This window comes from Notolepis coatsorum (genome assembly GCF_963971535.1).
Source record: "Notolepis coatsorum genome assembly, chromosome: 1".
Lineage (NCBI taxonomy): Eukaryota > Metazoa > Chordata > Actinopteri > Aulopiformes > Paralepididae > Notolepis > Notolepis coatsorum.
Window position 1 is genome coordinate 240,253,208 of NC_140165.1, and position 13,510 is coordinate 240,266,717.

Here is a 13,510-nt window from a genome sequence, read left to right on the forward strand (position 1 = left end):
GGAGGGTTCCGGCTGACGACTAGGCCTGACCACTATTGGACTGAATAGCAGAAAGACGATAGACTGAACACACCGAAAGATCATTAGAATAGATCTTACACGAATTGGTTCCCATCTGATTGTGAGGTTTCGGTTTATGAAAATAAACAGCGCTTCTCCTTGTAAGGTATTACGCTGTGTCGAGTGTCGAATTCTTACGAAGGTGGATAATTACTACGGTTGCGGATTGCACGGGGAGAGAGAAGGATTGTACAGCCAGTATATGAGACGTCAGGATCATTAAAATTACACAACGCAGAGGGAGTGGATGGAGAGATGATAACACAAGAAGACGTGATACTGGCCAATTGATCAGAATCTAACACATGGTACACGTTATGTACCAGTGTGGAAGACATTGTACCTGGTCATGAACTCTTCAAACTTGGAGCTGGTGAGGTTGAGGCTGGACCAGTGGGTGTCGGCTACAGGCTTGTGCTCAGGAGGGCCCAGGTAGGCCAGGAGGGTGGCCATTTTGTCAAAGGGCCTCCTACCCACTGCTTTGTGGTCCCTGGAAGGTAACGGAGACACAGCTATGGTCAGTTCAGACGTCTCAGTGTTGATACTGTGGTGGAAAAGGGACTACCGTAATTCCTCTAATAGTAACCGGTATTCAATTAAAAACCGGGTCTCTATTAATGACCGGGTGCGCTGTTGAGCTAAGCAATTATAAGCCGGCCTCCTAATACAAGCCGGGTTTCATGTATATTAGAGGAATTACGGTATTTCCCTCAACGGATTTACCATAGGCAATATATTTTGTTATTGTTGTTATATGCTGGCCTGGCTGTGCAATAAATACCATATAATGGTATGGTGTTAATGTTTACCAAGAGAGTAAGCCTACCTCAGAATTGTATAAAACGAAGTTATTATTATTATACCAGTATTGTGATTGCACTATTTTACTTTATTTAACTTTTTTTGACCACCTGTAATTGCACTGTTTACTACCGTATTTCATACAGTACTTGGTTTCAATAAATGAACCCAGTACATTTGACTGGGTTCAAACTGACACAAAATGTTGATTTATTCATTATGATCTGTTTGAAAATTTGAAATATAGGCCTCTCTCTTATACATGCCTCCTCCTAATACAAGCCTGGTATCCGCTACAGTTGAAACAAATACAAGCCGGGGTTACTATTAGAGGAATTACGGTATATAAGGGTTTCTGTTAGCCGGTAATTTTTTTACCAGCCAAATGTGTTATAAGCACAATAAAAGTTATATTTGACCGGGACATCGAAATCTTCCCGGACAGGTGGACTGGCACCAATTCTTTCTAGCGGAAACCCTGGGATATATACGGTATATATATTGGTGTGTATATAGGCCTATTATATGATTGGTAGTTACGCTGCTGGCTTTATACCTGTATCACAGTACATATTAATACTACAACTCTGCACACACATCAGATTAGCACGATTACTCAGTAGTACAAATTTATATATTTTATACCTAGCTTAATCACCTGTACATTTAGCCCCTTTCCTGACTGTGATGCACGCCAACAAGGCAGAGAAATTTCAAAGGTACACACAGTTGCATGAGGGTCTTGGACAGAGAATCGCAATGGTTTGAAAGCTTGGCGTTGCTAATAAACATTTTAAATCATTTTTATAAACTGGTCAACAATGGTCAACACAACTTTATTTCCGGCATTGGGTGCCTGATGCACATGCGCATCAGGCAGCTAAAGCCGTTTTGAGCAGTGTTGACCAGTTAATAAAAAGCATTAAAAATGTTTATTAGCAACGCAGAGCTTTCAAACCATCACGTATCTCTGTCCGAAACCCTCATGCAACTGTGAGTACCTTTGAAATTTCTCTGTGATACTTGTATAACGAACGGTTCGGGCAGAACCAGTCCGTCATGGTAAATCTAGGTTGGTTGGCTATGGGTTAGCAAGTGACTGTGGACTCACTCGGCCAAACCTTGTTGGCATGCATCACAGTCACGAAAGGGGCTACTGTACATTGTATATTACTATTGCACTTTACTGTTACATTTGCACTCTTTTCTTTTCTTTTTGTTGTACTGTACTTGTGCTGTATAATGACATACATTTGAATCTAATCTAATACTATATGAAGAGTCAAGCTGCAGCCACAGAGCAGTGCAATACAGACAGTCAGCGTTGTCTCTCTTGTCACAAAGGTGTTTGCGTTTGAAAAGCAGAACACTGCTCTGCTGTGGTTAACCGCTGTAGAAGCAACCAACAACGTTTGCATTAGTCACCAGGAAGCACTAGTCACGGTCTGGGCGGCAGGACCAGCTCCTCACACCTGCCAACTGGTGGGAAACCGTCACTAACTCAACTCACAGGAGAAACGTATTCTAACAGTGAAATCCAGTATTATTATCTATTTATTACTAAAAGATTTGCACTACATCCATGCCTCATATTTGCATCTTTTTTTAAAGTTTTGGATTTTTCTACCTCAGTTTGAATTTTGTACTTTAGGTTGTACTTTAGTTTGTAATGTATATTGTAAAATGTCTATAGTGTTTGGACTTTATAATTTTTTACTGTATGAAGCACATTCTCAGGGGGCTTATACAGAACCAAGCATTTCACTGTAATGTACATGTACGTTATACGTGACAAATAAAAACAAAACAAGTGTTCCGTCTTAATCTTTTGAGGAAAGCTTAGAACAGAAAAGGCTATTTGGGATATGAAGATGTGGGCAACATATTCTGTCTTTTCTCGAACTGCGATTGTCTATGATATCTGTGTGGCTTAAGGACACGGCGTCCTGAGAGACATTTTGCGTGTGGTCCATTTAGCAGCGGACGGACAGGTCCCTGCAGCAGGAGGAGAAGCTGGTAGGCTGACGGCACAATGTCCTCGACACAAAACACAGACAGAGAAGACGCTATGCCGGATACATTAATCTATACCCTGCAGTATGTTTCCCTTGAGAGAGAGAGTGCGAGTGTGTGTGTGTGTGCGTGTGTGCGTGCGTGTACGTGTGTGCGTGCGTGTGTGTGTGCGTGTGTGCGTGACTTGTGCATCAAGCAATAGAAGATGTTATTTAGTAATAACTAATGACATGTCATGGGTAGAAGATGTTAGTAATAACAAATTACATGTCATGGGTAGAAGATGTTATTTAGTATTATTACATGGCGTTTTTACATTCGCCGAAATGCTTGCTTGTGATTGGTCAATAGCCCGCGTCAGAGGTCCGTTATCACACAATAATGACCGCTGTGGGACAATAATGACCGCTGTGCGCAGCTGTTCGCAATCAAGCCCACTACAACACTATCAGTGCAGCTCAGCATATGCACAGCTGCACTCAGTCATGCAATCAGACCACAGACCTGCCGACTCCCGATAATAATAATCACTTTATTTGGGCTGACAGAGCCACAGAACAACTGCATCTTCATTTGATCTAGTCTTGTCGATGAATTAGGTATATTGTTAGTAAGTTAGCCATGTAATAAGCGGGATAATGTATAGCTATACTCGATCATTGTCGCAAAATAATTTACCTTCACTGACGTTTAAAACACCTCGGCGCTGCGCCTCGGTATTTTAAACTCTACGGTAATAACGAATTACATGTCATGGGTAGAAGATGTTATTTAGTAATAACTAATGACATGTCATGGATAGAATGTGTTATTTAGTAATAATAACTAATGACATGTCATGGGTAGAATGTGTTATTTAGTAATGACTAATGACATGTCATGGTAGAATATGTTATTTAGTATTATTACATGGCGTTTTAACATTCGCCAAAATGCTTGATTGTGATTGGTCAATAGCGCTCGGTTTCCCCTAGCAGCGGTCCGTTATTACTCGATAACGGACCACTGCCGAGCAATAATGACCGCTGTTCGCAGCTGGAGCAATCAAGCCCACTGACACACACTGCATCAGTGCAACCGAGCAATAATGACCGCTGTTCGCAGCTGGAGCAATCAAGCCCACTGACACACACTGCATCAGTGCAATCAGCGATAATAATAATAACTTTATTTGGGCTGACAGAGCCACAGAACAACGGCGTCTGCATTTGATCTCGTCTCGTCGATGGTGTAAAATGAATTAGGTATATTGTTAGTAAGTTAGCCATGTAATAAGCGGGATAATGTATAGCCTATACTCGGTCATTGTCGCAAAATAATTGACCTTCACTACGTTTAGAACACCTCGGCGAGGCGCCTTGGTATTCTAAACTCTGTGTCTGTCAATTATTTTGTGACAATGACCTCGTAGCTATACATTATCCCTTACATAACTAATGACATGTCATGGTAGAATGTTATTTAATAATGACATGTCATGGGTAGAAGATGTTATTTGGTAATAACTAATGACGTGTCATGGGTAGAAAATGTTATTTGGTAATGACATGTCATGGGTAGAAGATGTTATTTAGTAATAATAACTAATGACATGTCATGGTAGAAGATGTTATTTGGTAATAACTAATGACGGGTCATGGGTAGAAGATGTTATTTGGTAATAACTAATGACGTGTCATGGGTAGAAAATGTTATTTGGTAATGACATGTCATGGGTAGAAGATGTTATTTAGTAATAATAACTAATGACATGTCATGGTAGAAGATGTTATTTGGTAATAACTAATGACATGTCATGGGTAGAAGATGTTATTTGGTCATGACTATTGAGCAGGTAGTGTGGTTTGTTGTTGTTGTTGTTGTTGTTGTAGTAAAGCAGGAAGCTGAAGCAGGCACAGTAGTTTAGAGCTATTTCTCTGGCCCGACAATTATGTACAGAGCTGGCTGTGAGCTCAATTTCACTCTGTAGCAAAAGCAACTTCTCCACCCCGAGTGGAACTAGATTTAACATTTTGAAGCGGTACGATGGTGAACACGTGTTCCCGGACCTGTTGCTGGAGAGGTACTGTCCGATCCTCTCCTGGTTGTTCCACAGCAGTCTGTGCAGGGCCAGCACGTTGCCGTCGCTGATGAAGGACAGGCTGTGATTGATGGAGTCACTGGGTGGCGAATCAGAGGCGATGTCCAAGAAGAACCTACAGCAGGCACAGAGCAGTGGGCAGTCAGCAGGCTGGATCTTCATCAGGCAGAGGGTACTTTAAAATGGGTTTTATTCATATACAAATATATATATTCATATACAAGTATGAATATATCTCATCTGAACAAGACACTGAACCTGCTCCCTCTGCATTCTGACTCCTCTGGTAAAATACATTTGTATATATATATATATATATATATATATATATATATACTGCATGTCAAATGTATTTTACCAGAGGACCAGGCAGGGGTTCAGTGTCTTGTCCAGTGATACTTGTGATAGGGATGGACCACCCCAGGTCATGCAGGTTCAAGATACTGAATCAATACAGAATGGTGAATGTAGGATGTGAATAGTAAAGCTATCCAAAGGCCCAATACATGACGGTGGGGGCGGGCGGGGGTGTTTAAATAAAACAAACTAGATTACTGAATCTAGAAATATCCCTCCATTTAATTAATGAGCATTATGTTCGCATTGTCTTCATAACATAATCATTTAACTCCCATTCTCCAGCTTAACACTTTCAGTGCGCACATTTAGTGCTTGAATGCCCACCATCCACTTCAATGATAGCATTAATATCACCTAATCTATGTTTTAAATTATGGCTATGTGTCTAATCTGCACGTCGCTTATCAATGACTCATTTTCCAGTCAACATTGTCGAAGCGGATTGTTTTTTTATCGGTTCATTTCCGTTTTATAGCATTTTGAAAAGCCCTCGTTTTCAAGGGGGGAAAAAAGAATCCGTGATCAACGCCCTGTACTGTAATATTCTAGAACGTTGTCATTTTTCGGCCTATTTATGAATTGTTTTCAAATAAACGCTAGATTATCGATAGTATATGTGTACGTATGCACGCTGGTGCCGCGAGCTGAAAATCGATTCTCTTAGTTCCTGATCGCTTGCACAGTCAAACAGCCATATCACATATAGGGGAAAAGCTTATATCTCCGTGAAAACAGGTCTGATTATCCTAAGACTGGTAAAATAGATTCCTTACCTGAGATCAGATGGTATCCAAATGGATTATTCCAATTCCTGATCGCCATTCCAAAAATCAATCATTTTATTGATCCAACGTGTATACTGTAAAACACATATTACACGCTGTGCTGAGGCTCCACAATGACTGGGATCATCTCCGGTTACATGCGTGAGAAGTAAAATGTGGATTCCGGAGGTTTTTTTTCTCATCCATTTTCATTGAGTCCATTCCAAAAGGGTGCATTACCATCTGGGAGACGATAGGGGGCGATTTTTTCACATCTGAGCTCCTGGTGGAGCTGGTTTCCCAATGGTAGACTCGGTTGATGAAATATGAATTCAGATCGCTAATAAATAAAAATTCACGAGAATTCTCGTGATGGGCATTCAGGGATCGGGCTGATAACACGAGGTATGTCGTGATGGGCATTCAAAGTGTTAAGGAGCAGGGATTTCTCAGTGGAAAGTCAGTGAAGCCTGTGATCATGTTCTTACCGCCTGGCTGCGTCGAAGTTGCTCTTCACAAAGTCGTTAAAAGGCCTCATGTGCTCTTCTTTAGTAAACAAGACGTGGTTGGCGATGCTCTGGAGGATCTGGAGGGACGGAATGAAGTCAAATCAACAGGAATTAAGTCAAATCAACAGGCGAAACTAAATAAAATAGCTCATTTTCAGGGATGCTTTTAACTGGCACAAAGGAAAGGAAAAGGACAAACTGAACTTTCATACCAAAGAGAAAAAAAGGAACAAGTATGTTAGTTTGATCTTCCAACACCAATAACCACCCACATGCTCTTCAGTGGAAATGTTTAGTAGGTAGCAAATCCAACCAATACCACACAATCTGTTTTGGTAGATTTCACATATCGTCATATATATTTGCCACTGTTCAGGAGGGCAGAAGTTACCCAACTGCATAAACCTGAAGAGTCACCCGATTCCAGACAGTTTTCTTTTAATATGGTCTTTTACCATAGGGGTTTCTCAAGGTAGAGGGTTTATATGGTTTTTATTATCTTATTATTAATTTATTTTATTTATTTAAAATGTTTTGGACTCCATGGTGTTTTTGTTTTGTTCTTGATTTATTGTGATGTTTCTTCTTGACTTGTTTAAAGAAGACGTGTCCGGCCCATGGGGACATTAACACATTGACCGCCAGCAGCAGGGGGCGCCGATACCCCATTCATCGCCAGGTCTTTATTCAATGGATATAGTTTTAGACTGTGACATTTGCGAGTGCTTAAAATATATCTTATATTATATCAATCGGTCTAATAACGCCGTCGACCCTCAGTGAGTTGCTTCATCCGTACATTTCCGTTTTATACCATTTTGAATAGAGTATGGTTTGGGTGTTTTTCAGTAATTCCAGGAAAAAGGCGAGAAAAGGCATTTTACTGTAATCCAGTCATCATGTTGTAATTTTTTGGCTGATCTAATCATCCTGAAATAAACGCTAGATCATCATTAGTATGTCTCCTCGTCCATACATGAAATGACCGTCGTAGCGGGGCACTTGCCCGCCCGCCCAACAACTTTTTTTCAGGCCAAGTCATATTCTTATTTTAACCTCCACTGTATTTTTTTTTAATAGCGTTAGCGTTTTAAGGGAGCCTACTTGTAGAGCCTACTGTCCTGACTGTGACTATAGACCCTACTGTTGTGGTTGTTGTGCGTGAATGCAAGTCTTGTGGCTAGCTTCTGATTGATGGCGAGCTAGCACCCTTTTCACATTACTTTGAACCATGAACTAAACGGCTTGTTATCATACAAACAAGGGACTAAACACGTTTCGCAATTATGCCACAACAACAATAGACAGTCTCTTCGACCATATGTATATATTTTTTACCACCCACCCACCCCCTCCTAATGTACAGTCTCCTCCTCATCATATGTATATATTTACTGTTAGGATCTCTGGGTAACAGTACTGTATATTTGCATATCGTATATGTGACAAATGTAACAGTACTACCTGTAAGTCATGTATGTCCCTATGTCATGATGTCATGTATGTTGTGTATGTCATAAATGTCACTATGAATTGAAAATGGGGGACCCTGATGTAAACAAGACAAACGTCTTTCTCTGGTCTGCATCCCCTTAACTGGTTCCCGGCCAACCACAGACATGTCCGTGTTTCGGATCCAACGGTAGAGGGCCAACCACATCCGTGGCAAGGTTGTTTTGGCTCTTATTCCATTTTAATAACCTACTCAATGTCACCGAGCAGCACTGCAGATTTACCATACTCTTAAAAGTGCATTACCGGCCAGATCCTCGTAGGGGCGCTGTCTCGATAATGCAGTGTTCCCTGTGGCAGAACGGTGCTTTATTTAATTTGTTTTACTTTGAATGGAGTTTCCTGTTAGCTGGAATCTATATGTGTAGCCTGTAGCTTGGAATACCTTTTGCGACGCCGAATTCATTATGCAGTAAAGGAATATATCATCAGCCAATGGACATATCAATCTACCAGATGGCGATCGATAACTGGGAAATCCTTTTGGGGATCCAACCGGCCCACGGTAAGATCTTTTTCACGTAAATTACATGCTGATCAGGCCTTGTTATCATACTCAACCAGCCGATCAGCGAATGTGGCTACTGAGGTCAACGCCGTTATTGGTAATCAATAATCAGAAAAGACGTCCCCCGCCCCCCCTTTCATGCATTCATGGTGGACTAGGGCTGTCTTAAATACTTCGAAGCTTCGTTCGATGGCACAAGCTTCGAACATTAAAAAAAAATTAGGGATGTCCGATATTATCGGCCGATATCGGCAGTAAAATGTGATATCGGAAAATATCGGTATCGGTTTAAAAACAAAAAAAAACAATAACAATATTTGTTATATATATATCCAGTGAAATTATTAGTTACCTGAAATTATTCAGTTTTTTGGACGGGGAAACCCTGCATATATCGGTATCGGTTGATATCGGTTGATATCGGTATCGGAAATTAAGAGTTGGACAATATCGGAATATCGGTATCGGTAAAAAAGCCAATATCGAGCATCCCTAAAAAAAATCGAAGTTTAAAAAGAAAATAAAAAAGAAATAAAAACGAAATTTCAATTTTTTTTTCAGTTTTTTTTTTAATTATTTTTACTTCGGTGTGTGTGTGTGTGTGTGTGTGTGTGTGCATGGGGCCATTGGGTGGGGCCGGGGGACAAATACACTGGAGGAAAGTAACTCAGCTCAGCACTGCCCAAATTATATCATCACTATTGCCTGTTTGAAGGATATCATCCTCAAACACATATACACCACCTACACGCCTATTCTCAGTCCTTGCCCCACAATGGTGGAATGAACTACCCACCCCAGTTAGGACAGCCGAATCCCGTCCAATCTTTCGCCGTCGACTAAAGACGCACTTCTTCAACCATTATCTGAAATAAAATAAAAAAAATAAAATAAAAAAAATCTAACCCTAACTAACCTTACTGTCATGCACTTGTCCTAATAAACTAACCTACACTGTAACACGCAACACTTTGATGAATATTGTTACTCAGCTGATAAGAGTTGTATCCTTCCTGATGACCTGTCGTACAGAACTTGTAAGTCGCTTTGGATAAAAGCGTCAGCTAAATGACTAAATGTAAATGTGAATGTAAATGCCTTGTAGAATTCCACACATAAGAACTAACTAGCATGTCCCATATGCTCTGTAAATAACTATGTACAGATACCGAGATGTCACTCCATGTTACCTGTTACCGGTTTACTGCACAATGTTGTTTTTTCATTTCTGATTCTATTATATGTTGTACCACTGTATTGCACATCGTTGCGGGCAAGACCACCCGCATTTCATTGTATACCTGTATGCCGTGACAATTAAAACTCTTGACTTGACAAGAAAGAAAGATACTGGGATGAATAAACAAAATAGGAAATAAAATGTAGAAATGCATACAATACATAAATAAATATGAATCTCCATATATGAAATAGAACATTTAGATAAGGTGCTACTGAGATGTTTTGGTGAGTTCTTTGTTTTTTTGTGGAAGTAGCCCTTCTTAAAAATGCATGAACATTCACTGATAATTAGTCTGTAGTGGAGTCAACAAGGTCTACATTGCCGGACCTTGTAGACCGACATAATTCTGTGCATAGTTTAGTCTACACAGGCCATATTTCAAATAATCAAAATCTTACTTCATTCATCTTAAACATTCTTGATTTGGGGGATTGGTAGTTCCCATGAAATCTGAAGTTGTTCAAACGACAACAGCGATCCACCTTGAATTAAATCACACAGCACGGTGTTGGCTGTGTCACAGTCACGAAAGGGGCTACTTAATTCATTAATCTAATCCACTTTATTTATAGAGCACATTTAAAAACAACAAAGTTTACCAAAGTGCTGTACAAGTCCCACAACATAAGATAAAAAAATATATATATATATATATATATAATTTTTTTTAAATTAATTGTTATTTTTTTTAATTCGAAGCTTCGAATTAAAATCGAAGCTCGACCCCGAAGCTTCGATTGCCAAAAAAAAATTCGAAGGTCAGCCCTATGGTGGACCATGAATACCATCAATATGCATTTAGAGTTTTAGCTCTAACTTCTGTAGTGCCGAAACGCCATTCGATTTAATGTTATTAGCTTAGCGCCCTGTATCTCGCCTTCCAGGAAATATACTAGACCAAATCCCATATAACGCTTATATTCAAGACGCTATATAAAATGGGAACGTATTGATGAAAAAATTATTTCTTTAAGCCATTTTGAAGGGACGGTTTATGGTCTCAATTGACAATGAGAATGGACAGATAGCAATACTATAAAGTATAGGGCGGCTAGGTGGTGTAGTGGGCAAGGCGCTCGCCACCAATGCAGGAGACGCTGGGTTCGAGCCCAGCTCTCCGCATTGCTATCAGCTTGGCTGGTCGTTCATACTAATACAATTGGCAGTATTAGGGGGTGGGAAACTGATGGGTGGGGATCGGACGTTGTGGACAGCGACTCCTACAGGTCGGTTGGTGCGCCTGCGCAGCAGAATCAGGAAGCGGCGGGGGCAGCGTGTCCCTCCCACGCAGACCCTCGACGCTGAGAGATCGCGCTGTGCAGGTGAAAAGATGCAACGGCTGCTTCCTCGAGTACCGGAGGGGACACGTGATGTAAGGCTTCGTCCACATTGCAGCCGGCTTGTGGGAAGCATGGCCTAACAGCGTTCGAGACAGGGGAGGGTAGAATTGGACGATACAAAATTGGGACGGGAGAAAAATAGAAAATGGGAGAAAAAGCAGATAAAAAAAAGTATAGATTTATCTCTACAAACAGCCTCACGCACAATGCAAGTTTGTTTTGAAATGCTGGCCGTATAGCGTAAGATTAGACGGCCCCCAATGGCCGGGAATGTGTTAACAATTGTGTGTATTGCTACTGGATTTACCAGATCCAGAGTGAATGAATGAATGAAAACTTTATTTAATACACGAGACCCTCTTCTTGGGACCAAGTAAGGTTTCGTCGATAATCCAATGTACAGTTACCCCCCCACCCCGCCTACCCATAGTGACATTTATGACATACACAACATACATGACATCATGACATTTATAGCATAGGGACATACATGACATACTACAGGTATATAGTAATGTTACATTTGTGACATATACGATATGCAAATATACAGTAATGTTACCCATAGATCCTAACAGAGATTATATACATATGATGGGGAGGAGACTGTACATTAGGAGGGGGTGGGTGGGCGGGAGAGAAATATACATACGGTGGGGAGAGAATATATACATACAGTGGGGAGGAGACTGTCTACACAGATACACCTGTGTGATGTTGCTACGGAGTACGGAGTTAAGCTAATAAAGGATACTCACAACCACAACAGGGGACTCACGTATTTGTACTGTGAAGTACCACGACAATGACAAATGCGTTGTTTCTGTTTTTCTTTTTGACATAGTTGCGGAACACGGAACAAGTTAACTCACCACTACAGCCCCCGGTAGCCTAGCCAGTCTCTTGAAACACTGCTATCTTCAAACTTCCATTCCTCTCGAAACGTTCTTTTGTTGGGTGGTGCCGCTCATCCTTTTCGTCTGAGAAAACCACGGTGGTTTTTCTTTTTAGTGGCCGGCTTACTCCTTCCATTTAACCGACACTATTAAGCTAACGTTAGCTAATCGATATAGCAGGTGTGCGTAACGTTACAGTGCAAGCAGGTGGTGGATGTGACGTCGGTAAACAAGGAGAGTTGATGCGCAAGGCTGCAAAAAAGGTGACTGTCGTAAAACCAAAACACATCGCAGTTTTAATTATTTTACATTACTATTTTGTTACCCGCCATGTGGCGGACAGACCTCTCAGACCTCGCAAATGTCCCTCACCCAATAGCCTCCAGCTGCAACCGCGGAGCGAGCAGCGTAATCCTGTCTCTTGAGTGGCTGAGTCCTGCCATTATTGCTCCGCAGCTCCGCGCCGCGATAGAAAAATAAATTCCCTTTTTCATGATATTTGACGCCTCTGATTGGCTCAATTTAGTTTCAATCTGTATGCATCTACAAATCATATTATACCAGGTAGCCAATTCCGTCAGACTCCGAATCAAATTGACGGAACTCAGAATCAAATTGACGGAAATCCGTCTGGAGACGGAACGCTTTAATGCCTGAAGATATAATCCAAATATCTGATCGCAATTCCAAATAATGCTTGTGGAGGTCCGCACCACACTACCGACCGTTTCACAATGACGTGCGGGCAGAGTTACTGTTCGATGCCATCGTTGTATAGAACAGGCTCGCCTGAATATTTAAACCCTGCCCGCCCGGCTCAGATCACCTCCTAAAACACACAAGCCCATTTTCAATGAGATGCAATAGCTCCGCCTGGCAGTAGAGGGCGGTGTTGACCGTCTGCCAGCTCAGACAGGCTCTGAAGGGTCTGCAGAGGCTGCAGCTATGAATTATGAATAGATATAGCGAATAAACGGAATAACGATCCCAAAAACAAGTAAACTCGTTATTGGCGTTATTCGATTGGCGGCCAATAACGAGTAAACTCGTTGGCCATTGTGTTAATGTGTATTGTTTGTCGGGCCTTACAAATTAATTTGATTTGATCTGATCTTCAATAGGTGGCTACAATGGGGGGAAATCACATGTGGAACCTCAATCTCAATGTCTATAAATATTGTTTACACAGTTTATTCTTCTCATATTTTTATATTCAGATAAAATTGTATTGCCTATATACATGTCTTTGTTTCTACTATTACCCTGTCCATATCTGTACCTCCCCCCCCATGCTGCTATGATGCCAGAATTTCCCCAAGGGGATCAAGTTCAAGTTTAAAGTTCAAGTTTGTTTATTATTAGTCGCAACAAAATACAGAATACCTTATGATGAAATCCTTGTTTCTGATCAATAAAAGAATATT

General features: G+C 40.9%; 1 protein-coding gene across 2 annotated transcripts in view; it reads right to left on the bottom strand.

Annotated features, from left to right (window-relative positions):
• Positions 1 to 13,510, bottom strand: part of nf1a (neurofibromin 1a) — a 255,630-nt gene that overhangs the window by 103,106 nt on the left and 139,014 nt on the right. For both annotated transcript variants that reach the window (XM_084328075.1, XM_084328074.1), the window contains exons 32-34: positions 6,567 to 6,664; positions 4,923 to 5,069; positions 404 to 550 (exon numbers count right to left, since the gene is read on the bottom strand). In XM_084328075.1, the coding sequence (XP_084184201.1) occupies positions 404 to 550; positions 4,923 to 5,069; positions 6,567 to 6,664 (392 nt within the window). The remainder of the gene's footprint in view (positions 1 to 403; positions 551 to 4,922; positions 5,070 to 6,566; positions 6,665 to 13,510) is intronic.